General features: G+C 32.9%; 1 protein-coding gene and 1 long non-coding RNA gene across 6 annotated transcripts; one reads left to right on the top strand and one right to left on the bottom strand.

Annotated features, from left to right (window-relative positions):
- The first annotated feature begins 54 nt into the window (after positions 1–54).
- Positions 55–27229, top strand: beta-Man (beta-mannosidase). Of its 5 annotated transcripts, none has more exons than XM_074143844.1 (14): positions 55–207; positions 10499–10642; positions 14821–14969; positions 15040–15239; positions 16464–16704; positions 17713–17875; positions 17957–18153; positions 18448–18638; positions 19910–20100; positions 20186–20445; positions 21639–21786; positions 23054–23265; positions 23421–23612; positions 25786–27229. In XM_074143844.1, the coding sequence occupies exons 2-14, from the start codon at positions 10543–10545 to the stop codon at positions 26026–26028; spliced, it is 2487 nt and encodes an 828-aa protein (XP_073999945.1). In that variant the 5' UTR covers positions 55–207; positions 10499–10542; the 3' UTR covers positions 26029–27229. The 5 variants fall into 5 exon arrangements, with proteins under 5 accessions (XP_073999945.1, XP_073999943.1, XP_073999944.1 ...); XM_074143842.1 differs by lacking the exon at positions 55–207 and adding an exon at positions 4243–4506; XM_074143843.1 differs by lacking the exon at positions 55–207 and adding an exon at positions 4749–4888.
- Positions 334–12286, bottom strand: LOC141462194 (uncharacterized). The gene is made up of 4 exons (XR_012463142.1): positions 12136–12286; positions 8442–8564; positions 3641–3873; positions 334–3283 (listed from the first exon to the last, which is right to left on the bottom strand). It is a non-coding gene; the product is annotated as an uncharacterized lncRNA (long non-coding RNA).

Below are 27229 nucleotides of genomic sequence, written 5' to 3'. Positions count from 1 at the left end.
TAACATTTACATTCCATCAACTAGTGTTTGGTTGGTGACCGTCAGCAAAGGTTGATATTGGCTGGCAGGCTAGTTTATTTTTGTCCAGTGGACTATTCTGGTCGGCGACTAAGCACTCTTCCCATCAGTGCCAAGTGAGATCACAAGAAAAAATTTCCCTAAGTTCTCTAGAGAAGTTCCAGGAAGAAAGGGTACCAGCAGATTCAGGTTAGTCTAATCTTATGCATCCAATCCCTCCAATTCTTTCAAGGAGAATATATTCTGCTTTAAGATCTGGTATGTATGTATGTATTATTATTATTATTATTATTATTATTATTATTATTATTATTTTTATTATTTAATTTCCGTACAAAAACTTGTTTCAATGTCACTATTCAAACATGACCAATAAAATGTTCATCCATCAAATTCTATCAATAGATTGAGATAAAATTGTTTGAAATATAACTATTTACTGAGTTATGAAGTAAACAAACTTACCAAAATAAACTGAAAAAAGTTGCCCTATATTCTTTATTTTAGGGGATCCTCTGAAATACGAGGTGTGGCTATTAAATAACGAGACTATTGCTATAAAACATTTTATTTTAAATTTATACATATTTAGTTATTATCACCTTCAATATACACCTCTCCCCTATCCTTACAACGCTCCATGCAAATTTACTATTGTTCGAAACAGTGCTGCTTTTTCTTCGAGCTCCTGCATGACGCGTGCCGCTTTTTCTTTCACAGCTTCAACGGACTGAAATCGTGTTCCTTTTAATGCAGATTTGACTTTGGGGAACAGATAAAAGTCACAAGGGGGCCAGGTCAGGCGAATAAGGCGGATGGCCTAAAACTGGGATGTTGTACTTGGCTAGAAACGTCTTGACATACAATTCAGTGTGAGCCGGCGCGTTGTCTTGATGGAGAACCCGTGACTTGTTCTTCCACAAATCGGGTTGTTTTTTCTCTACTCTTTCACGAAGTTAAGCAAGCACCTCAAGCCCATCAAGCAAGAACAAGTAATGTTGATTAATAATAATCGATATTTTCATCCGCTTTGGACGTGGAAGGGCGACCCGGGCGGTCATCATCTCCGACGTCTTCTCGGCCATCTTAGAAACGCTTGAACCACTCATAAACTTGCGCACGTGATAAACATTCATCGCCATAAACTTCTTTTAATAAAAGATAAGTTTCAGTAGCGGTTTTACCAAGTTTCATGTGAAATTTCACGACAATTTGTTGCTCTACTACATGTGAGTATTATGTTTTCGGCAAAACGAAACTAACACCTCTTACACAAACGACGGTAGCAGCATCAGTCTCGTTATTTAATAGCCGCACCTCGTACTTAAAAACTAAAATCTTAAACGTAAACCCTATTCTATACACAACATTCCATAAACAAAAAAATAAATTGTCTTAAACTAATAAGACACTTCTTACCAACCATCTACTTCCATTATCGTTAATGCCTCCGATGCAAAAATGCTCAAGGGTAAAAACAGAAAAAAATATGTTCGGGTGTTTTGCGTTCACCACAGTGGCAGCTATAATCCTCCAAAAGATCCCTATGGTGCAATTCCTCATTTAACAAGCCATATCCAGTTACTAACAGCACTACAGTTTAGGAACACTTTTATGGATCCACCCTCTACCGCTAAGAGCACCAGATGTAAATCGAAAATAGACCTGTTTTTACTAGATTAGCCTGAATCTCAGGATTCAAAATCACCAATTACTTCATCTGGTGCAACATATGTACATTCACTAGGGAGATTTTTATTTAAAATTGTAAATATCTATGATTTTTAAAAGTTTAAAGAGCAATAAAGAGTAACAAATGTGAACTTTTAAAATGCATAACTATAAAAAAAAATAATAATAATAATAAATCAAAATACAAAAACAAGATTGAAAGAACAAATTAATTATTTTAATTTACTTGGATAATGTATAAACGTAGCTAGGCGATCAAATCTGTAAAGTACGAACTTCAAGAAAATCGTACAACTCGATTATAGATGTTAATCACTGGATCATAACTGTTATCCACCCTCTGCCGCCTTGCTTTGTTTTAATAACATTGAAAATTAAAAACGCAGTTTTGCGCCAATAACTTGATGCAAAAAAATACAATAAATTGAGCAGCTGCTCTCCTAATATTTAGGTATTTACTTTCGTAAGTTAACTATCAAAAACAACAATTTGAAGACATTTATTTTACTATATTTTATATGCACTATCTCCAAATATAACTAATTAAGTTAGTCTATTTTAACTTAACAATTAAATATCAAGTATAATATATCGGCGTCATGATATCTCTGAGCTTAGCAAACCCTCCGAAATTGTTTGAAAAATGAAAATTTTCAAATATTACGCTTCAAGAAATGAAAATATATCATAGATTATAAGCATTATTTTTGAAAATTTTAGCTGTAAGACAAGATTAAATTTGTAATTCTTTGTCATTTGTTATCTGTATCCTAAACATAATTCTGTGGCCTAAAAAAATGTATTAAGATTAAAATCCACGGGTGTACCTTTGCTGCCAAGAATTTGTTTTGGCACTTTAAGAAGGAGTACCTCTCCAGACCTGACAGTTAGATGGGCTAGGAGGAAGAAGGTTGGAGGAACGAGTTTTTAGGGCCGAACTCTCAATCATGGGCGCCCATTATGCTGAGATACACAGTAAGTGTTGAGTGGTTTCTTATTCTGTCAAAACTACAAATGCGATCCGTTATAAGCCCATGCAATGAATGTATTTATTCAATCTGCCAGGGCCACGATCGCTTTCTTAATCATCTTTTTGCTCTCCATTCTAAAATAAATAATGTTGAACGCTCCTTAATTTCAATATTAAATCGTTTGAATTAATGAAATATTTAACAGTAATTTCAAATTATAATCTCGGTTTCACATATTTTTGTTATGTAAATAATATTTTTTTAGGATTTTTTTTATTTGAAATGTATAATATATATTGAATTTAATAATTATCTGCTTTCAAATTGTTTTAATAAATGTAACTTAAAACGGTTGCTATTTATTCAACAGAAAAAAAAATTGTAGTGTGATAATGAAAAAACACACTCTAAGCGTTCAGGATGCCTCCAGAATTAATGAGCCAGAGTTTGTACTAGTTCTTCACCCTGCTTATAGCACAAAATTTGCTTCTTCAACTTCTTTTTATACTTTCACCATTCGTGGTTTTTCTTTGCAAGATAAAAATTTTACTAAATGAGAAGATAGCAGGTTTTTATTGAATTCTTTACCACAAAGAACCTTCCTGGTATCAGAGAAGAATTGAATTACATGCTCTATGTGGATTATACTTCTAAGAATAAATTGTTGAGTCTTATTATTTAATAATCATAAGCCATACAATGCTTAACCTACATAGTAATTTAACCTAGGTTAAAAGTTAATTTAACCCAGCACTTCTAATCTAATAGTTACTTAACAAAAAGAGCTGGGCTATTGTACATTAAAAAAAAAAAAATGCACGAACTATCTTGATAGACCCTTGAGAACTGATTGAGTGAGAACGCTTTTTCCTTATAACATTCTTTCGAACTAACCTAACCTAGCCAAACTGAACGAAACGCTTCCTTTCATAATCCAATAATTTCACCTCTATACTTACATACAGTATATGTAGCTCCACTCAGTACGTGATCAACATGTACACATATATGTTTTCTAGAGAACTATTCATCTTTGTAGGATAGATTATCACTCCATCAAGAGTAAATATTTTTTTGAGATCCATTCAATAATGCCAATGGCCAACAATTTTTAAATTAGAAATTAGAATAATTTTGTTTTAACTCTTTCCTGCAGTGACTAGGTTTTTAACCCAGGATTAAGTGACCAGTCCTGCAGCAAATATATACATAAAGTGATTTGTTAGATTATCCACTTACAACTATAAGAAATAGCATGTGTAATAATAGTGTAAGTTAATCATATGATGACCAACTTTCTGACCGATTGGTCAGATTTGGATACTTTCCCAACTTTACTTTATATACCAATTGGTCGGATATTAATTGTCGTTAATATGTTATTAAAGCATAACTAAAATATAAAAAAAGAAGTACATAATGTATGGTTGATATTAATATTTGATTTTTACAACAATTCAGTAAATATAAACTAGTAATCTAACGTTAACATGTATTTAATTGGGTAGATTTTTTTTTATTTATCCGATCATATGAGTCTTTGAGTGGTTTGTAAATAACAATTTGTCTTTCCACACTAGTAACGAAAGGATATGTGCTGAAAAATGGAGGGGTGGTGGCTAGCGGAGAGGTGGTAACTACTTAAACACTCACTAATTCATTCTAAACATGGACCGAATTTATTTGTTCATAAAATAGTAAAAAAAAAAAAGTAGTATGATATTCTTTAAAATTTTAGTAATTTCTGTAATCGAGGTGACCGTCTTATCCAACCAAATTTATGATTTCGGACATCTAACATGGAAGTTGATCAACCTTAATCAAAGTAAGAATTTTTGTACTATTTTTAGCTTCTTTCGTCACAACAATGGAAGTAAATATGAATTTTACCTTTGACAGAATTGTTACTAATATCATGCAGGTACTTAAATTAAAATAATTTCAGAAGGAAAAAAAGAAAAAATTACAATAACAGAAAATAATGTTATATAACGGCCTCTTTGTATATTTCCAATTACAAAACAGAGATTACGATAATGAGATAGATAGCTTGTTATTAATAGTTACAAGTTAAGAGCAGTCTCTAACTGTTACTCATAAATGCATCTTACAATTCCTATAGGAAATACTTGAGTAATTTTTTGAACTAGTTTCCAAGTGGTCGCCCATTCTCTGTAGGACTTCAGTTTATTTATTCTTAGCGAAATGTGAGTACTCATTTAAGTTAGTAGCAATGGTGGGTTTCGTGTTTTAGAGGCCTCAAGAAGAATTAGCGAATAAAGATTTCTCAGAAAAGTTAACAAGCTTTCACCAAAAATGATTAAAATTTCTGTTGTTGATTAGAATAAATTCAAGTTCGTTTTGCATTAAGAACTAATTAATTTTGCCTTTTCTTATCATGATTAATTAAAAAGCATTAACTAGTTTGGTACTGCTATTCCTAGCTTTCTTCTAACTTCATTTGCTTTGGCTGTCGTGTTGGCGGCACAAAAAAAAAAAAAACCGGGAAAAGTTCTTTTAGCTGAGTTTCTAATTGAGATGTCTGCTGCCAAAGCCGTTGTGGAGGTGGGCAGGCGGTCGTTTGGTGAGTTCTTGGACAATCCGCAGTAAAATCAGCGCGGTTTCGGGATGAACTTTAGCATCTCTGGACCCTGCGACCATCAAGACAAAAAGCAATCCTGCCGGTAATTGGCCGCAGATCTTTCCTGGACCAGGCTCAGTATCGTACCAAAAGTGTATTTAGTAATAAACTTTATCTCCCTATCTGTCCATTAAAGGGTTCTTTTTGAAAACTTCCTGCAGAATCCTATAATTTTCAGTTTTATGTGTTCAAATTTTTAGGATTAGGATTAGGAGCGCTAGCTCATACCCGCCTTAGAGTTTAGGATTAAAACTCTAAAAAAGTTTATTTTATGAGAAAGCATAACTACCTCATCTGTTCTTTTTTGAGCAAACTCAACAAAGGCTTTAGAAATTAAGGCCACAAACTGCATGATCGTTTCTATTTATTCTAAGAGAACCTGCTGAGTGGTAACTCTGAACTGATTTTCTCTAACTTGGATGGAGAAGATGGTAGGTTGGGTAATTCAAGTGAAAAGAGCGTTATTATTTTTAAATGAATACTTCTCAAGTCTCTAGAAACTAGTCTCTATGTTAAGGTTCCTATATGTCAGAGAACAGAAATATATTCTATTTATTTATTGGCGTATACGATTCTTAAGCAGGCAGAAAAACTATTTTTTTTGCTAGGTAGTCATACTTTAAATTATTTAAAATATAATTATTATATTTAAAACGTACAGAGTCGTGATAAGAGAAATGATAAATTGAATAAGACTTTTTTGTAGCCGTTAAGTAATGAAACTGGTTTTACAAAAGTCCTGGCTTATAATTTAAACTTCTTTTTCCTTTCTTTCCTTTAAAATCCTTTTTCTTTCTCTGAATGTTTAAGTAGAGATGTATAAATCCTCAAATTAGGAGCATTTATTCTTTTTATTTTACTGATCTATCTAAACTGTAATAAATGGCTTGTAGAATTTAGTAATCTGTCTCAATTATAATTACAAAATAACAATATGAATTTGTCCGTACCAAGACATAAACAAGAGAACTGTACCAAGATTCAGACTATCCGCCACTTTTAGAATACTCTCAAGAATCCTCAGATTTAACTATTCCAGAGTTCACCAATTCAGAAATAGAATTAATATTCAAAAGTCTGAAAAAAATAAGACCCCCGGCAGTGATGCTATCACAAATGAAATGTTAAAAATGTCTTATTTGCCGGTGAGAGAATTATGGAACAAAATGTTCAACCTTATATTGAATATTCCCAATCAATGGAAGCTTTCAGATAATGTGTTGCTCTATAAAAAAAAAGAGAATTCAAAATGTAGTTATCGCCCTATTAGTCTCTCATCAACAGTTGTAAAGTTTTCAAGAAACTACTTTACAATAGAATAGCAGAAGATTTAAATAAACATCAATCTCCAGAACAGGCAGGATTTCGACCAGGAATTCCAATTATAGACCACATTCATGAAATAAATCAAATTATAGAATTTCAATTTCCAGTATACATAGCTTTTGTCGACTATAAGAAAGCTTTCGACTCTCTTAAGCATTCAACATGCATGTTCCATGCATTAAAAGGTCAAAATATCTGTAATACATACATATACATCAATAAATCAGTATACAGAGACAGCAAAGCAAGAATAGTGATAGACAGGAACGGACCTTATTTTAGCATTGAAAGGGGAGTTAAACAAGGATACCCACTGTCACCTGTTCTGTTTAACTGTGCACTTGAAGAATTGTTTAGATATTTAAACTGGAAAAGTTATGGCATCACTGTTGAAGGAAGGAAACTCAGTTACCTCAGATTTGTTGATGATTTAATATTATTTGCCAATACATGCGGAGATTTATAAAAAATGTTGATAGAACTAGAGGCAGCTAGCAGAGAGGCAGGACTAATTATTAAGCTTGACAAAACTGTTCTATTTACAAATCCTAACAATAAAACTAAAGATATTTTCTTACAAAATGTTAAATTAAAATAGGTTAAAGAGACAGTTTATTTGGGGCAGCTAATTAGTTCCAATGACAGAAATAGCAAAGAAGTAGAAAGAAGAATTACGCTTGCCTGGAAAAAATACTGGTCATTGAAATACTTAATGAAAAATAGAAATATTAATATTAAACAAAGAAATAAAGTTTTAGAACGATGCATAATGCCCAGCCTTCTGTATGGTGCTGAAACATGGTCTTTTACAAAACTAAATCTAAATAGTCTGCAGACTACTCAAAGAGCTATGGAGAGGAGTATGCTAGGAGTTAGTCGGAAGGATAAAATCAAGAGCATATTTATGAGGGAGCAAACTGGATTGACAGATGTTATAAAAAAGGTAAAGCTGTCAAAGTGGAAATGGGCAGGAAAGCTGATGAGAGTGAGAGATGGTCGTGGATCTCTAACTGGTCCATGAAATTCAGAAAAAGAAAGGTCGGCAGGCATAAAAAGAGATGGGCAGATGATATTGTTCGACATGCTGGACTATCATGGAATAGGAAAGCAAAAGATGAAGAATTGTGGAGTGAAATGAGAGAGGCCTATGCTCAGTAGTGGGCCTAGTTTAAAGAATAAATCAATATTTGGTATTCTTTTTTCTTTTTCTTTTTTTTTTTTGAAGTTATTATTTTATTTGTTTTATTTTAAAATGTATTATTTATATATACATTATTCTGAAACCAAATAAATGGCTTTATTGTTATTCCTTTTATTTTACCGGTCTATCTAAACTGTAACGAATGGCTTGTAGAATTTAGTAATCTGTCTCAATTATTATTACAAAATAACAATATTAATTTATGTCTGAAGGGGGATTAGTAAAGTATGTTTTCTAATCGTCTCCGACCAGCACCATGCTTTTATGATGTCCGTAACACCTACTTGGTAGTTGGACGTAAAAGCTTGCCTGATAAAATAGGCATTACTTTATTTTTTTTACTTTACTTTACTCAAGTAACTATATGAATCTTAACTGTAATATAGAATCAGTGGCAAGGAACTCGAAAGATAAATTTGTTAATACAAATGGAAATATACATATTGTTGAACCTCTTTTCTGATTTGAGTTTGTTAATTCTTAACAGGAGAAGAAACAGGATTTAAAAGGTGAATTTACTTATGTAAGCCAAGTTGGAAATTAGGTGATAGATTATAAAAGTGTATCTGGATCTACTTTACTTAGTTAATACCTTTACAGTGTGCATGCACCTGTACTCATGCCACAAGCCATTAATTACCACCTTTATCGTAAAGAGCAACTGTAATTCTACATCTGTCCACTTCTTCCAAAATTTCAAACTGGACAAAGTTTCCTATAAACATAAAATTATTTTTCATTTAAACTCAATTATATTACTGATTGATTAATAGTAAATTATTATTAATAATGTTAGTAAATAGAATAGTTGTAACTGAAGTTAGATTATACTTAAGGCTAAATGGCCAAGTAGTTAGTCTTATGTTTTTTCAAAAAAAAGTTTATTTATTTTATTTTAAACTGTTATAAGGTTGTCAAAGTTTAATTTTATAACTTATTGTGTGAAAGAGCGGAGTGGGGACGGCCGACTCGGGTAGAAGAGTGGGGGTGCGGGGTACGAGTAAGGCCTGCTGTAGGGCTCGTGCCGTTGTCTGAGAGGGTAATCATTTTATGTGTGTGGCTCCTAACCCCACACTTCCCGAGTAAACTGATTAAGTTTGTGATAGGAAAAGTATTATTTTTACGATTTGGTGCATTTAAAAGAGTTGATTTATGTTTAATTTATTTTATGATTGATGATTGATTTTATAAGTTTGATTTGTGTTTAATTATCTTTTTTTACTTCTTCATTCTATTTGTTATTCTATTATTGTCAATAAATAGAATTGGTTTTCCTGGAAATTAACATTTTGTGGTCACCCGTTTTATTTCTCCTTTCCCGCTCCTCCACAATTGTATATAAAGACTTCTACTTCATACTTAAATGTTTCTCTAAAGTATCTTAATGGTTGCAATGAGGCCTTACCAGAAAAATGTTGCAATTTTGCGTGGAACTACACCTAGGTCTTGTGCTTTCAAATTAGCACTTATGGTTAGTGCAATGGAATATTAATGGTTTATTTTCCTACTTGAACGATTGCAATGCATCTGAAATACTCTTCACATTTACTCCTTTTTATTAGTTAAATATTGCATATCTTTTTCTGTAGAAGTCATTCGTTTAAATTTAATTATACGTGTCAAAAGTTTTAAGTCAGTTTGAAATGAAAAGAAAATAATTTAAAAATTCTCTGAAAGTTTAAAAAACACATTTGCTACTCACTATTCTTTTATTGTCATATTTTACTTGAAAAGGATAATTATGTGTTTATTGAGGTACATATGTATGTGCAAAATGTTCCAAACAAAGAAAAGTTAAATAGATTTAAAAAAACAACAGAAACTCACAGTAGGTTCAAATTTGATATTTTGTGAGCTTTTCTGTCGTTTAGAAGTAAGTGGCATAATGAATAAGCTTTTGCATTCTATAACTTCAACATTATATTCTAATTTTCATTGGGTATATTTTTGCAATTTTTTTTTTTACATTTCGCAATTTTATATGTACATATACATATACGAGCATATTGTTCTATTCTTTAGCTACACGTTTTTATAATTTGTATTTGGTAATGACTTCATTAGGCTTATGCTTGTATTTGTAATTAAATTACAAATCCTTTTGTTAATGACAACTTCTTAGGCAGCGCTAAAATTATGAATATATCTGACGATAGAGAACTGTTCTTTTTTTTATTGTTTGATTTATATTTTTTGTTTTCGTTAAATGTTGCACAGTCCATGATATGGATCTAGACCCAAGATCGTAAGCTTCGCATTATTACAAATAAAAAAATTAAGGTTGAAATTAGCAATAATCTTTCTTACTTTAGGATGTCTTTCCATGTTACTGTAATTTCTAACAATGTTTCATGTAAAAAAAAATTATTTAATTTTTTTAATGAAGGTGCATTAGAATCTGAAGTCTTTGGCGCCCGCAGCTTTTTTCAGTCCGCTACCGTCTCCCAAACAGTACTCTCTCTTCACAAAAACACTATAAATTGCCGGGCAGTGAGCTGTAAGAAGCTCTTAGGAGGAAAATATGTAAGGGCCAGCAGCTGGATTCGAACCCGAGATCTCTACGAAGACATCTAGACGGCTAACTATAGAACTAATCCCCTCCCAAAGGTGATTTGCTATTTTGTTTTTTAAATATTTGTTTATTTGAAGGTATTCTCCTTGATGCGCAAGTTCCTGGAGGTATATATTCGGAAATGGCGAGCTCCTTGAAAAAGTACATGTTCTATGAGTACAATGACGTAGCATACAGATGGATTGCTCTGGATAACTGGACATACTTTTCTCATTTCAAATGTAAGTCATTTTAATTTTAAATTTTAAATTGGACCTAATCCTATTTATACTTTAAGTTGGGAAACAGAAAATTAAGAAGAGGAAGAGGCTAGAACGATAATGGGACTTAGCAGGGCAAAATTCAGAATTTAACTTGTACACAATTTCTAGTGCACTTCCGACTGAGACTGATATTTAAAGTAACACATCTCTTTAGGATATAACATTCAATGATTTTTTAGTACATAATTAGAGACAACACATTCCTGTGCTCGTTTGCTTCTGTGTTTGAGGAAGAGTTGCCAGACGTCTATATGTGGTATTGTCCTCTTTCTTTGGTGGCAATGTCCTTATGTTAAGAAAACTTTTGTAGGTAAGGTCGACCTAGTCCCGTATTTTTTTTAGAAAGAGAGATAAGGGAAATAAGAAGTTGTAGAATTTACTTCCAACCAGCAATCTCTCATTTCAAGACACGTTGACAAATTAACATCAAACTATGTTAATATTATTTCAATGATATCGATATTGGGCTAATGTAAAGAATAGTTACCTGGAGGTGTGGCCTGTTTATTTTTAGGGCATGCGCAGTACAGCACACCTACCATTGAGTTTTTAAACTACTTCCCGCCAATGTACTGTATATAATTTGTTTGAATTTCTTACCTCTTGTTTCGCGCGCATGCGCAGTACACTTACTGCATAGCAACTGCTTCCTTTTTAATGTATTATCAGTTCCCGCCAGTGCCCTGTTTGTGACTTGAGGTGCCTTTTTTTGTAACTTTATGAGCATGAGCGTTTTAAATTTGCAGTTTTTTTTTAAATTAAAGCATGAATGTAGTGTGAGTGAGGATGGAGTAATGAATGTTTTAAAATTTTGTATGGATGTTGGTTTGGATTTTCTGGAGGGAGTCCGCCAAGTATACCCTCCTCAGGAATAGGAGTCCACAGAATAAGGTAAGTTTCTTTTGTGTTGTTCTTTGTAATTATTGTAATGAATCTTGTGACTCAAATTAAAAAATTGAGGGTGATTAGGTAGGTTAGGAGGGGGTGTGGGGGCGAAGCCCCCATTAAGAAATAAATCAGGGGGTGTGGGGGCAAAGCCCCCACATAAAGGGGGGTTTAAATAAAATTATCAATCTTAAATAAATAAATCGAAGTGATTCTGATTCGCTGTTACCATATAACCCGCCAGATTTAAATGTAAATATAAAATAAAGAAATAGTTTTATATTTATATTTGAATATGGCGGGTTATATAATAACAGCGAATCAGAATCACTTCGAATTAGGCCACACCTCCGGGTAACTATTCTTTACATTTACCCGATATTGAAATAGTTTTATTCCTTAATGCTTCCTCTCGAAAGAGAATGGACCAAGATCAAAGTTTACTTCTTTTTCTGCTCTACCAAGTGAAACTTATTTGTATTTACTTATTGTTTTGTTCGTATGATGAGTGACAAGTTGATGGGAATTAAGTTTGGTGACGTGCATTATTGAAGATTTGATAATACCTGAAGAAACCCAGAAGAGCATTAATTGACTTGTGAAGAACATTTTCTCCCTATGAGCGGAATTCAGTACATGTCCTCCTTAGATAATTTTTTTCTCAATGAAAAGAATTTTTATAAACTTGGTTATAACTTAATGGATGATTTGAAAAGGTATGATCTATATAAGCAGCTGGTTCCCAATACCCCATTTGGTAACCGAGGAAACATAAACCTCTTTGATTACAAGAAATATACAAACGAATTTTTTATCTAGTGAGCAGCCTTTGCGAATTTAATTTATAATTTGGACTTGGTCGCCAACCGGTAGGTACGATGGAAAGGAATGGCATATTGGAAAGCGAAAACTATAATATCTACCTACTATAGTTGCCACCCAAACTTTCATAACATTATCGCAAGAGGTACTTGTCGGTAAATCTTAAGAATAGCTCCCCGGAGGTGTGGCCTAATTTGAAGTGATTCTGATTCGCTGTTACTATAGAACCCGCCATATTCAAATATAAATATAAAACTATTTCTTTATTTTATATTTACACTTAAATCTAGCGAGTTATATGGTAACAGCGAATCACTTCGAATTATTTATTTAGGATTGATATTTCTATTTAAACACCCCCTGATTTATTTATTTCTTAATGGGGGGCTTCGCCCCCACACCCCCTGATTTTTTCTTAATGGGGGCTTCGCCCCCCATACCCCTCCTAACCTACCTAATCACCCTCAATTTTTTAATTTGTGTCACAAATTCATTACAATAATTACACAGAACAACACAAAAGAAACTTACCTTATTCTGTGGAGTCCTTTTCCTGAGGAGGGTATACTTGTCGAACTCCCTCCAGAATATCGAACAAAATTTTATAACATTCATTACTCCATCCTCACTCACACTACAATCATGCTTTAATTTAAAAAAAACTGCAAATTTAAAACGCTCATACTCATAAAGCTGCAAATTTAAAATGCTCATACTCATAAAGTTACAAAAAAAAGGCACCTCAAGTCACAAACAGGGCACTATTAATACATTAAACAGGAAGCAGTTACTATGCAGTAAGTGTACTGCGCTTGCCCGCGAAACATAAGAGTTACGAAATTCGCACAATCCGAAACAGTTCATTGGCGGGAAGTAGTTTAAAATCTCACCGGTAGGTGCGCTGTACTTCCCACCCCCTAAAAATAAACAGGCCACACCTCCGGGGAGCTATTCTTTAGATTAGCCTACTTGTCGGCTGGTACTTGACTTCAAAGCTATTAGCCCGAGAATATGCTGGCTTTACAACTTCTCTTCAGCATTAACGTGCCTACAGAAGGGTCGCAAGAGGAAGAGAAAGACACTTTTTATAATTTGCTTGTTAAGGCAATAGATGATGTCCAAAATCAGATATTAAAATAATCTTGGGCATTTTTAATGCCAAAATTGGTAAAGAGAGAGTACATTGCCCTACAATTGGAACACAAAGCTTGCATGACGAAAGTAATGGAAATGGATTAAGGCAAAGTGATGCATTAGCCTGCTTGCTCCTCGAAATGGTAGTGAAAGAATCGGGAATTCAGACCTCAGGAACCATCTTCCATAAATCCGTACAGCTTTTGGCTTATGCAGACGACATTGTAGGAAGAACAGCAGACGCAGTGAAAAATGCTTTCCTGAGCATTGAGGCCAAAAGCAGGAGAATGGGACTGGTGGTTAACGAGCGTAAAGCTAACTTCTTTACCTCCAACCCAAAAGAGCTGCTAAAAATAAGAAACTACAAATTTAAAACCGTCACAGAGTTCGTTTACCTGGGATCCCTCGAGTCAGCGGAAAATGACACCAGACAGGAAACGAAGAATTGGAAGGCCCAGTTTGTCATGGCAGGACGGTGTGCTTAAGATGACGGTATTGTATGGCGGTTGCTAAAAAAAGGGCCGTCTGGCGGAAACTTATTGAGGGGGGCAAGGCCCACATCACTGGGTTGTAGCGCCATGAAAGAAGAAGGAATAAATTATTTATACTGCTCCTGATTTAGTCATTAACTTTTTAAGAATGTTTCAAAAATTGAAATGCTAAAGGTATTAAGCGCTACTAAATAAAGCCCCAGGCAGAGACAAAATTTCTTAGGAATTCTTCCGAAATTGCCTAAGGTATGTAGTAGCCAGATTGTTGGTAATGGTTAATGATGATGATGATTATTATTATTATTGGAATGTACCATTAAAACGCTCCAATTCTGATCAACTTATAACAGATGTGCGATAAAGCCTGTTCTTTATTTTAAAAATACAAAAATTCATGCTTGCATATTGAGAAAAATATTGAATGGAAATGAATTTTAAATGATTTTGAATATTTTTACGACAGATTTTTGTTTTTACAAATCAACATTGAAGCAATTATCTCAAGTCTCAACCAGGGATGTAACACCTTAAGCCCAAGCTGGTAATCATTCCCACTAATGTTTTAGAGTCTTAATAGATGTATCTTAAAAGCTATAATAAAATTAATAATCATGAATTGAAATTATGCATCAATAAAAGAGATCATAACGTACCTCAACTTATAACTCCTCCCTTTGTTTAAGCATGCAGTGTCTAGTTCCCCATATTCATTAGGCTAGGCATACATAGGTTAAGTATTCATTAAAGAACCTTGGCATGTTCAATACCTAAATTAAGTTTATTTGATTATTTGTTTAATTGCAGTAGAGCATTCCGACCTTCGCTATGAACAAATTCATCTGGTGTTACACGGTGTGGACACAGTATCAGAAATCTATATAAATGAAAAGTTAGTAGGCAATACAACGAACATGTTTGTGAGATATAGATTTGATGTAAAAAATGTTGTTAAGGTAATTTAGCATGGCGTAGTGTTAGTTATTTACAGTTCATAGGTTTGCTGAAAAAAAAAAATGTACACAGGTTGGACTGAACAGTCTCTACGTGAATTTCACATCTCCAATTGCCGCAAGTCGCAGGATTGCTTCGATGCTACCCTATAAAGTTCCGGTGGAATGTTGGCCAAATGTCTATCATGGGGAATGTCATATTAACAAAATAAGGAAGATGCAAGCATCATTTGCTTGGGATTGGGGGCCAGCGTTCCCGTCAGTTGGTCTTTGGTCAGTTTGACGTTTTTCCTCTACATCCATAGTTTTTTTTTTAATTATGTCGTATGTTTTCTAGCGAACTTCATTCAGCAAAATAAGTAAAAAGACAACTAATTAATACTTGTTTAGTTTCCTGTTAAATTATAAGTATTACGATTGTGACGAATTAACCAAATAGTTTATTCGGAAATACGTTTATTGAGGAATGGATGAATGTAAACTACACACAGGGTACAACTACATCATAACAGTGCCACTGGTTAAGTGCCGGAATGTTTGGCATTTATATATTCGGGGTGCACTAGTTGAACAGGCAAAAAGATTGAAGGTTGTTTAACTTTTTATTTGCGGCAAAAAAGTCACGTAATGCTTCGATTCTCAACGATATTCGAGAAAGCTGCCGTTTTATAATTAGTTAGAGCTTCACTTTTTTCCCCGTAGCCTTTTTAAATTAATAGCAAATTCAGTTGCAACAATTGAAAGGACATTACATTTTTCAAAAGATGTGGAAGCTTTCTTCCTATTAAAAGATGGTAACTTTTAAGAACTTCAATTTAAACGAATATATAAATTTGAAATAACTTCGTTTTTTTTTTTTGTTTTTTTTTGTTTTTTTTTTGTTAATAGCAACAAATTCCATGTTTTTCAGTTAATGAACTCCAATTAAATTTGCTCTTTTCGCGTTTATTTCAAGAGATGGCTGTATCAAGTATTCCTTTTCATTCTTAAACTTGGTGAAAACATGAAAGTTAAGGGAAAGTATTTTTTTTATTAGATTTTATTTCCCATCACAACAAAAGAAAAAGTAATATTTGTTTTTGCAGGAGTTTAAGATTGACTTCTCATCAACTTCACGCCAAACCTCCCGGTTTTGTATGAACCCCACGAGATACGTTCTGTACCATTTGTGTAATTACTTTCCAGCCAGCACGAGCGCTGCAGGTTCTTCCTCTACTTTTTCCCCAGGAGTTTCCCACATCGGAGCTTTCTTCGGTCATCTTTCATCCTCCATCAATCCTATATTTTCGTAACATTTTACTGTCCTTTCCTCCACTTTCCAAAACATCCTTTTGAACATTTGAAAGCAATGGACTCTCGAACATTTCGTTCCGGAATACGTGAAGTTTGCATAATCTGCAACTACGTCTCAGACCATACTTATCTAATGCTCTTAACTTACCAATTTTTGTATAGGTAGAAAAAAAATTGAGCTCTTACATGCTTTTTATAATTTAGGAAAACCGTGGAACTTGTATTGTCTCAGGGAATTCAAATGAGTTCTGTTGGTATATTTCTTACTTCCGAAGAGGAATATTGGCGCTTGACAGCCAGAGCATGGTTCGACGTGGACAGTGACGTCACAGGTACGCTGGCAGGCCAGCTTTTAATTCCTGGCCAAGGGTACATTAGGAGCGAAACTTCAGTGACAATTAAATCATCGACGCGTGAAGGTCGAGTGGTCCTGATAGTGCCAAAGGTAGAATTCTTACTTACTATTTCCTATCTGCTCTCAACTGCAGAAATTTTTTATTTGAATCATTACTTTAAATATTGATGATGAAAGTGCAATTCACATCTGCTTGTCTGTTCACAAACTAGGTTTGGAAAATATGGAACGTGTAAATGAAAAATGCTTAAACTCAAAATTAGATGCTTTATTCCTCTTGAATTCTTGAAAGAATTAAAAAACATTTACCAAAATAATACGCCATATTTTTAACTGCACCGCCAAAATCGCAGCGTGAAAGTTAAGAAAAAACAGTCTTCTTTGGCTTCTCCTTATAAGGAGTATATATACTTGCCTTCAAGTATATATACTCCTTATAAGGAGTATATATACTTGCCTTCAAGTATATATACTTGAAGGCAAGAAGAATCGTTCTCACTTCCTCGTCAAAAGCGCCAATAGCGCTTCTGCAATACGTAAGCTCTCAACGCTTACACTCCTGTATTCATTAGAATCCGCCACTGAAACATCGGTATTAATATGCTGCAACGTCTGTTTGATAGTAAACATGGATTTTTTTCAGCTAGATGACTTAATTAGTAACATATTTTTTCCTTTATAGCCACTGTTGGGCGATTGCTGCGCGTAAGGCAGGTTTATAAAGGTGGTGGAAAAATCTTTACAATCCGTAAGTTCTTCACCGCAGGTGACGCATACGTCAATGTCCTTACTCCAAAAGTTCATTTGAATTTTTAAGCGTTAATGGGCTGTTTCATAATATGGCCAGCGCTCTTGACTCTTACTATAAAACTAACAAAGACGTATCGCTTCGGACGGTATGTTCCATTGCTGTATAGAGTTAATCGGGAAACATTTAATAAGCCTCAAAGTGTAGTTCTGGGATCCAATCTCACTAGGCAGCTACTTTGGCGACGAATATTATTCGTTCAATCAGGAGACACATCACCTACTTTTCATTACTTTTTATTTTGAGTATGAAAATGGAAAATAAAGATAAAATGCATTTTTTTTCTTTAGTCTAAAGTACAATTGTGGTGGCCCAACGGCTATGGAGAGCAAAAACTTTACAATTTAACAGTAGTATTTAAGACTGAAAGTGAAACTGTGAGTAAAACAATCGAGGTTGGTTTTAGAACTGTAGAAGTAATGGAACAGCCTGTAGATGAAGATCTTTCTAAAGGTTGTTAATTTTCGCCTTTATTATTTTTTACTGTAATTTTATTTTAGCATTATTTTATTATTAATAATAATTGTTTTATAGGGCGAACATTCTACTTTAATGTAAACAATGTGCCCATTTTCGCCAAAGGAAGTAACTGGATTCCCTCAGACATATTTCCAGAACAAAATACTAACGAGGAAAGAGTAACTAGACTATTGACAGATTGCAAAGAAAGCAATTTCAATATGCTTCGAGTTTGGGGAGGTGGCGTTTATGAATCTGATCTATTCTATAGGGTAGGTGTTTTTTTCCTAATATTATGTAATAGCAGAAGCTCCCAAGAATGGAAAAAGTAACGTTTCTCCTAAATCACCTAAATAAAAAAATATCTGGTAAGGTAAGGAAAGGGTAAATGTCCAGTGAATCTCCATCGAGAAGTAACATTAATTTTGCCACCAGATTCAGAGCAGCTCTGAAAAGAGTTATGGAGAAGCCACGATTGTCATTTTTTTTTTTTAATGCATTTTTTTTAAAAAAGATAACATTAATTTTATGTTCTTTAATGATAAATTTATAACTTGTTGGGACAGTTGTGTGACAGGCTAGGAATACTGGTGTGGCAGGATATGATGTTTGCCTGCAACATGTACCCCGCAGATGAAGCATTCTTGCGTTCCGTGAGCACCGAAATTGAGCAGCAAGTGCAGAGATTACAGCATCATCCCAGTGTTGCCATTTGGAGTGGTAACAATGAAAACGAATTAGCACTTAGACAAAATTGGTAGGCTTGTATTCATTACTACCATATGTAGGAACATAACAGGAGCTCTTATTTAGAATTTTGGTTGTACATAATCCTACATCTGATAGCTCTTTTTTGCGCTTTAGCCTTTACTTGAATGTACTGTGACTTAATTCTTTTTTTTTTTATTTAATTAACATAAAAACTATTTTGTAGAAACGTCTCGAATATTTGTAGAACAAGAACTTCTAGCGCCCTTGAAAATATATTGACTTTGAACACATAACTTCTTTGATTTTATCCGAGTAGCGTGAGTGCTAATTCTATCCGTGACCGATTTCGGACTTTCATCCATCACTTGATGTAGACTAATCGATTGTTTAGAGATTTCGATGTTACTTAAGTTCCGTCTCGCACTACAGTTGCTGACTCTGATAATGGTTGAAAATCCGAAAGGGTCAGGATACAAATAATATGCGTGCTACGGATAAAATCATAGATATTATCAAGTAATGCGGAGCTAACCACATTTTCAATATTTTACATAGGTTTTTCTCGTGTGTTGCGAACATGTCCTTCAAATAAGGTACATCTTAGTCTGCACCTTAAGCAAGAACATTAGGAAACTTACTTATGCGGCTGTTTGTGATCCGAAATATTTCAGCTAATGCAACCTTTATTCCAGCATCTGCAAGGTTCTGCAGAAGCAACATTGTCTGCACCAGTGTTTTACCACCGGTGGTCTGTGGACCGGTCCAAGCAAATTTTCTGCGGTCCATGAGAAATAAGATATAGATGCTGCTCTTTGTCTCACTGAAACTAAACTTCAACCACGAATAACTGATTTGCTAACAAAGAAGCAACAGCAGACAGCACACTAAATAATGTCATTTAAATTTGTATTTATATTCAAAAAAATTAACAAAAATATTACTAAATTTTACGTTTTTATTTCAGTCTTGAAAGTTCACCGGTCCATAACATAATTCCTTTATTTTTATCGGTCCGCGAGTGTCATAGGGTTGAAAGCCACTGGTCTGCACATCTGTATCATATACGGCTTTAAAATCTAAAAAAACTAAATCCTTGGTTACGAAACGATTTAACTTACTTGATGGTATTATCATATGCATCATTAATGAGGTCCATTAAATGTATTTTAAGTTAAAATCTATAAAAATCGGATGTATGTCTTTAGAACAGTACTCGGGAAGTTCTTAGGATGTACATGCTTGAGCCTAGCAGTGGAAGTCTGAGAAAGTAGTATGTGCTTTGCTTAAAGATTTTTAATTATTTATTTTCTAATGTAGGTACAACACTGCAAGCCATTTCACTCTATATAAACATGATTACGTGAGTTTATATATCAAAACAATTAAACCTATTGTGGAAAGTCTAGACCCGCAACGGTCTTATTTTCCTTCAAGTCCGTCTAATGGCATTGAAACTAAAGAAGAAGAGTACATTGCTTCAGATCCACAAAGCAATCTTTACGGAGATGGTAAGTAATTTAGTTGGCACTTATGAGAAGATAATAATAATAGGATAATTCTTAATTTTAAGTACAAAACGATTTGGTTTTTCAGTTCATTATTACAATTACTTGGGAAATCTTTGGGATTGGCGGGTGTTTCCAAAACCAAGATTTGCTTCAGAGTATGGTGTACAGTCATTGCCAGCTTATAGTACACTATTAAATGCTATGAACATAAGTGAAGCAGTGTGGGGTTCCGAACTGTTGCGATGGAAACAACATTTTCCAGGAGGTTTTGTTCCTTTAATTTGGCAGATTGGATTTAATTTACCAACAGCCACTGATTTGAAAGATATTATCTATCTGAGTCAGGTAAATTCATCACCAGTATTATGATTACATAGAAAATATTTAATTGTTAACTGTATAAATTATAATAATTGGCACTATCAGAAATTATAAACTTTTTCAAATATACAAAACATCACAATCCGTCAAACATCATTGCAAAAGTCAATCCGTCAAAAGCCGTCAGTCGAGTTTTATTTTGGGTCATAATGCTGAAAAAGTTAAATAATTTTGTTTTAATAAATCCAAAACTGGATAATATTATTATACTAACTATATACTATTATATTATAAGACATTATATGAGTATTTAAGTACAATGTTTAAAACAAAAAATCAATATATATTTATGTATGTACATCTGGGCTACGTAACGCTACATACATCTTTTTTGTTATTTAAGTGTAGATTTTTCTTTTTGTTCCTTGATTTGAACAAATTAATGCGTATTAAATAATAAATAAATACTCGCGATATCTGAAATAATTAGGCTGATTTACGCCTGGTACAAGTTTAAAGTTTGTATTAAAGCCTAGTGGTTCTATACACCCATGCCCTCAAACATTTGACATCAAGAGATTTCCCAAACTTAAATCGAATTAATTTTTTTATACTTTCCAATAAAAGTAATAATGAATATTTATTTAATTATCATTCTAACTTTTAAAATATTCAAAAATACCTATTTCAAAAAAATTTCGAACAGCTGAAAGTCTATTCTGTAGATTGCGTATCTGGATTACAGATTTTCTCAACATTTGGAATAAGCAATACTTTCATTGTAACTTGATATTGTGTTACTGCGGAATATTATCTAAAACTGGAGAGACATTTTAAAAGAACGTTTATGTTGCGACTCCAAAGAACTCCACAAAAAAAATTCTTGGAAAAAGTTTCGATAAAAATAGAAAGTATTATTTGTAAATAGCAATTCCGTACGAGAAATTAAAACTCTTAAGAAAAGTAATAATTGAATATATTTAATTAGCTAAAACTATATTATTTTTCTTGCATTACATTATTTATTAAGTGTATAATATATAAATATTAGTAGTAGCTGAAAAAATAAAATAAACATTTCTATGTTAAAAAATTCATCTCCAGAGTTTTACATATCTCTTAATTAGGTCCCCTTTTGTTAGATTAATACTCCCAGATAAACAGCATTGGGGAAATTGTAATTATATTTTTTAATGATTAAATAATTTTTCTTTTAGATCAATCAAGCAATGTCTATCAAGACTGAAACAGAACATTACAGAAGCATGAAAAGTACAACATTATCTACAGGAGAAGGACTGACAATGGGAGCACTTTATTGGCAACTGAATGATGTCTGGGAAGCTCCTTCTTGGTCATCCATCGGTCAGTAAGCTAGAAACCAGAGCTCAGAAACTAAAGTTAACATATCAACATTAAATAATAATGGTTTATAAAAAAAAAAAAATCAATTTACTAATTCTAACTAAAACGCCTGGGCATGCATTTTTAAGACCATCAGCCAAAGTTGACTTCAATTAACAAAGTATAAATTACTCAGTTTAACTAAATTTATATAAATAAATAGTTTTGCGCTTAAATACTAATGACAATAGAATGCGTATTTGTACTTTGTATTTCAAGTTCATTTCATAATTCAGTGGACTATCTCATCCATAGTCGTTACACAGATTCTGTGTCTGTATTACTAAAGCATTTAAATAGCATAGTAATCATTACACACTTTTTCTATGCTTACGCCATGATTTAATTTCCTTACCTCTTAATTTCATATTTGTTGTTAGTCAAAAATTTAACAGCTTGTATAACAAGTGTTAAATTTAAACTGATCAATTTTATCTAGGAGTTTACTACTAAAAAATTATTTCCACAAGGCTTATAGACTTATGCAGCGTACGCTTTATCAGTGAGATGTTTCTAGTTCGGGAATTAAAAAAATAATAATAATTTAATTTTTCCCTCTTGTACTAGTTGCTTATTTCTTAAGATAATTAAAGAATATAATAACATAACTTATATATATTGACTTCTTGAACTGCATGTTTAGGGAGGCTGAGCTGCCATTGCATTAACTTTATCAGGTAGTCTCTCTGAGAATATAGGTAAAGAGAGGATTGCTCATTAGTTTCAAAGTAAAAACTGTAATGCTACTTAGCACTTATTTATTATTTAATATTTCTGAGTCAGTTTTCTCTCAATGTTTTATTATTTTTAATTTTTCTAAAGGTTGGTGCCCCTAAATCTGAGCCGCATAACTCATGATTTCCCTCAATTCAGAAGGAATTAAGTTTGCATTTAACGCAACATCCAATAAATTATTTGTTTCGTCCATTAAAATGTTTCTAGTGTTTTGAAACACTAAATTTATCTCTAGATATATAAAACATTGAGGAGACATCTCAGCTCCTAGTTATTTATAAAAGTTTACCATCTTTGTGCATTTCCTAATTTACCCCTTTTGAAAATCCAAGTCAATATAATCTACAGATAGTGAACAGAAAGACTGTCTATGAAGTATTTTACTTACTGCCTTCAACTAATAGTCACAGGTTCTTATTCAAGCTCATTTGTACAAACAAACAAGTCTGGTTTAAAAGAATTAAACCCTTATGATTTTTGCAATCATTTTCAGATTATCTTGGGAAGTGGAAGATGTTACACTATCATGCCAAGGATTTCTTTGCTAATGTCATAATCAGTGCAAAGTTGGAAAGTGACGATCAATTAAGTCTAATAGTGGTGTCAGATCTGTTGGTGGCAGTACCGGAGGCTCAGATTTTCATAGATGTTTATAATTGGTCAAGTTTCGATCCTATATCCTGTCATAAAGTAACTGCGAGTTTCGTAAGTTATGCCTGTTGCTTACTATGCTTATGTGCATTAAAATTATAAATGGTTGCTAAAAATTCTAAAAAATCTCATTGAGCTAATTCCTTCCTTTCTCAATATTTTATCATTATTATTATTATCATTACTATATTTTATACTTTCTAATTTAGGGACCAAATCAGTCAAGACAAGTTTTCAAGAAAAATATGTCTTATTTTTTGGATTCATGTCTTGATAGGACACAATGTTTCTTGAAATTCAGACTGATTTTACGAAGTGACTTGGTGAGCACCCTAGTACCTCCAAATTATTTGTTTCCAATACCATTGAAGAATGCGAAATTCCCATGGGCGAATGTAAAGGTATCATATTATAATTTTATTTCATGGTTAATAAAACTTAGTCATTAAGAATTTTCTAATTTTGTATAATTGTTTTTCTCTTATTAAAGTTGTTTTTTTAAGACAAGATGGGTTCTAAAAGAAACATTTAAGTAATAATAATAATAATAATACTATTATGTTTAAGTTTTTGCAAATAGAGTGAGATCAGTACAAAATGTTATATAATATGATGATAGTTTGAAGACAAAAAGAATGTGAAATAAAGATCAAATTTGATTAGAATTAGAACAAAATACAAGGCTTTAATTACAAAATTATAAAAACAAACAAAAGGCATTATGCTATAAACAAAAACAAATAGAACAGAAAATTCTGGAAAATAGAAAGACAATAATTTATATAAATAAACAAAAAGGAATACTTAGGATGAATTACATAAAACAGACCTCGGAAAATAATTCATTTATAAGATACCTTAGGTACATGGCGTGAAGAAAATATTTAGAAACATTTAAGTACCTAATTTAATTACAACGACAAAAAAATCGAAACTTAAAAGTACTTATTACCAAACAATCTAACACTAAAACTAATTGACTTTAACAAACACTTTCTTCTCACTACTGAGGCTATAAACTAAACGCCAGAAGCCATAGTATTTGAAATTTTGAAAAAAGATCTACAATAGAAAAAAAGCAATCGACCATCGGGCATGCAAATACTTTACAACCAATTTGTACGGACGAAAATGTTTGATCTAAACAGAAAATAAACCCCTTAAGCCGTTCCATAATATTAAGGTCCCTCTCCTGAGATAGAAATGCTTCCTTTTATTTTACTAAAATACATACAAGGAATATGTTGTCGCGCCATCTAGAATACACCCGGTAGAGACACATCGAATACAGTAGAGGTACGAAGACGAGATACACCCCAACAATTATTTGACGAATTCCTAAGTATAACTCTCTCAAAAACCTCCCAGCTCTATTGAAGATTACATCTTGAATCTACTAAGTAATTAGTCTCTGAATAGCTTTAATGAATAACCTTAGTAATGGCTACCAGAAATCATGAACAACATCAAGATCAAGTAATTTTAGCAAGTGGAAGGAAAGGCTCCCTTGTATCTAAAAGCTTTCAAATATAAGACTAACTCTTTAAAATAATTACTCTAATGATCTCACCCATATGAAAGACTTAATTATACTATACTTAAGACCCCTCTAATAACTTTAATGATGTTTACTATAAAACCAATTGCTACACATAGGATGTGGAAAAATGTTCTAAATCATCTAAACAGTAATCACCTCTAATATGCAGGACATAAGCGTTATGGACTTAAGACGAACGAAATTAAGACCGATTTCAATCATTGCACATGAAAGAGTGAATAAAAAAATGAAAAAAAAATAGAAGCGAAAGATTAAATGAACATCAAGAAACGGAATCAACAGAATCACCTAACAAATGAATAAAAATCTATCGAAAAGACAAACCTAAACGTTTTTAAACAATCCACATAAGAAAACCGAGACGACTATCTTTCATTACTGATTAATGAGTTCAACAAAGATTTACAGATCATCCAAAATAATAACGTAAATAAGTGCTTTAATTAGGATAGAATGATAGACATTTTCGAACTCAGTGAACAACAAGTATTTCATTATCTCTTCGCTGATTCTTTTTTAAGGCCCGTCAACATCGTAACGTGGTTATTGGCGCCCGGAGCTCTTTTTAGTGCTCCGGAAAGTTTCCTCACGCTACAGACAACACTGTCCATCATCAGGCAGTGAGCTGTAAGAAGCTCCTATGAAAAGTAAATCCAAGGGCAAGGATAGATTCGAACTACTGATCTCCACTCCACCCAGTATTTGCTAACCACTCAGCTAATCCTTTCCCTTAATTATTGATATTGTTCTTTCCCTCCTTCTTTTGAGGTATGGTCTGATGAAAAATTAGCTAACGGAATATAATATCATTTGAGAATGACCTAGATTAGATTTAATTAGATAAAATCTTTCTTGCAGAACCGTAGGCGTCGCGAAAAAAAAAACGAAATATATATATAGAGAGAGAAAGTAGTATATACTGCCTATGTATACCAAATTATATATTTATAGTTCAAAAGATCATTCTACTGATCTTCAAATAAAATCAGATTCTAAAACTAATTTTATTGCAGATAGGAAAATTCACAATACAAAACCAAACTGAAGGCTTCTTAGAGGTTTCTACAGATAGAATTGCACTATTTGTTTGGATTGAATGTATGGGAGCTCGAGGGGAGAGTGCTATTAAATTTTCTGAGAATGGTTTTCACATGGTGGAGACCATAAAAATAATTAAGGTGAAATCCAGGTTTCCATTGCAACATAATTTTGTGTCTCGGCTCAAGATAACTAACTTGAAACCTAGGTATAATTAAAGTAACAACCGATCAGACGATCACTTTCAATAAAGTGTGGAAAATTGAATAATACTGCATGTCATCAGAAATCTTAAAACATTTGTTGTAGAAAATATGTGTTTTTGTTTTTTAGTGTTTTTATATAGAGGCTTTTATAATTTTAAGACGCTCATATTCTCATTTTGATGTGTATAATAAACTATTGATGCAATATTATTCACTTGTAGCAATAAAAATGTTTATTTAGAAAAAAAGTTAAAGGAATGTGTGTAATATAAAATATAAAACAACACAAAAACTTTAGTTGGCATGTTTTGTAATTGCTGGCTTTTGCAAATACCAAAGTACATATTTATGAATTATAAGTAAATATCAGTTTATTCCTTGTGGATTCCTTGAAGCCAAACGAATATGTGACGGGCTAGGTAACTAGCAATAAAGTGTAAAGTAGACTTCTCTCAGAAAAGAGAACAATCATCGTCACTCAGAGGAGTTGTATATGGTTAAATAGTAATTAAGCTAGGCAGTTCTCTCCTCAACTTCATTACCAAACCTACATTGACTTCTGTGAAGACCGACCGAAAAAACTTGTTCATTTCATGCCAAAGACCTACAGTCTATAGATTGTAAAATAATGAATTGCGTTCTATCTTCCGGGATAAGTAAAACCATATTTCATTTAACTGCTATTTCGGAAAATTACGGTTTTGGACTTTTCCACGCTATTCTCTAGGCTCCTCTGTCTACAATATGGCTCTAATTCCCTGAAGTTCTGCCGGGGACGCTTTGGAATCAAAACCATATAGTCTGCGAAAAGAGAGACTCAATTGATTCATTTCCCGTTTTTACAACAAATTCAAGTTCATTCATTTCATTAATATATACCTCAAATAATAGATGACTTTAAACTCAACCTCATATTAGGCCACTATCTATCCAGAATGTCTAGGTGCCCAGATAGCAGAATAGATGTCCCTCAACAAATCCTCAAATCGAGGAGTTTCAAGTTAAGGAGTTCGGCTAATGGACTCAAACGCTGCGGCCAATGAAAAATGAATATACATAATTTGTCAGCTTAATTATTCAATGTAATAATATAAATTATTTTTATTATAACATAAACATACCATCTATCGTTGAATTATTTTTCCACAATTCGACTTGTCAATCGTTAAGAATTCCATATTTTTGTGAATAAATAAAGTTTATTTTTCCAAAA

The sequence above is a fragment of the Rhodnius prolixus genome, unplaced genomic scaffold, assembly GCF_049639745.1.
Source record: "Rhodnius prolixus isolate KJV_2025 unplaced genomic scaffold, Rpr scaffold_18, whole genome shotgun sequence".
NCBI lineage: Eukaryota > Metazoa > Arthropoda > Insecta > Hemiptera > Reduviidae > Rhodnius > Rhodnius prolixus.
This window is presented reverse-complemented; position numbering and strand designations above follow the sequence as displayed.

Excerpts from the sequence above, each read along its gene's own strand:
- beta-Man (XM_074143842.1), top strand. The coding sequence starts at position 4,398 with ATGATATTCTTTAAAATTTTAGTAATTTCTGTAATCGAGGTGACCGTC. Across the intron at positions 20,101-20,185 it reads AAGCAATCTTTACGGAGATG|TTCATTATTACAATTACTTG; the intron begins GTAAGTAATTTA and ends TTGGTTTTTCAG. Across the intron at positions 20,446-21,638 it reads ATATTATCTATCTGAGTCAG|ATCAATCAAGCAATGTCTAT; the intron begins GTAAATTCATCA and ends TTTTTCTTTTAG.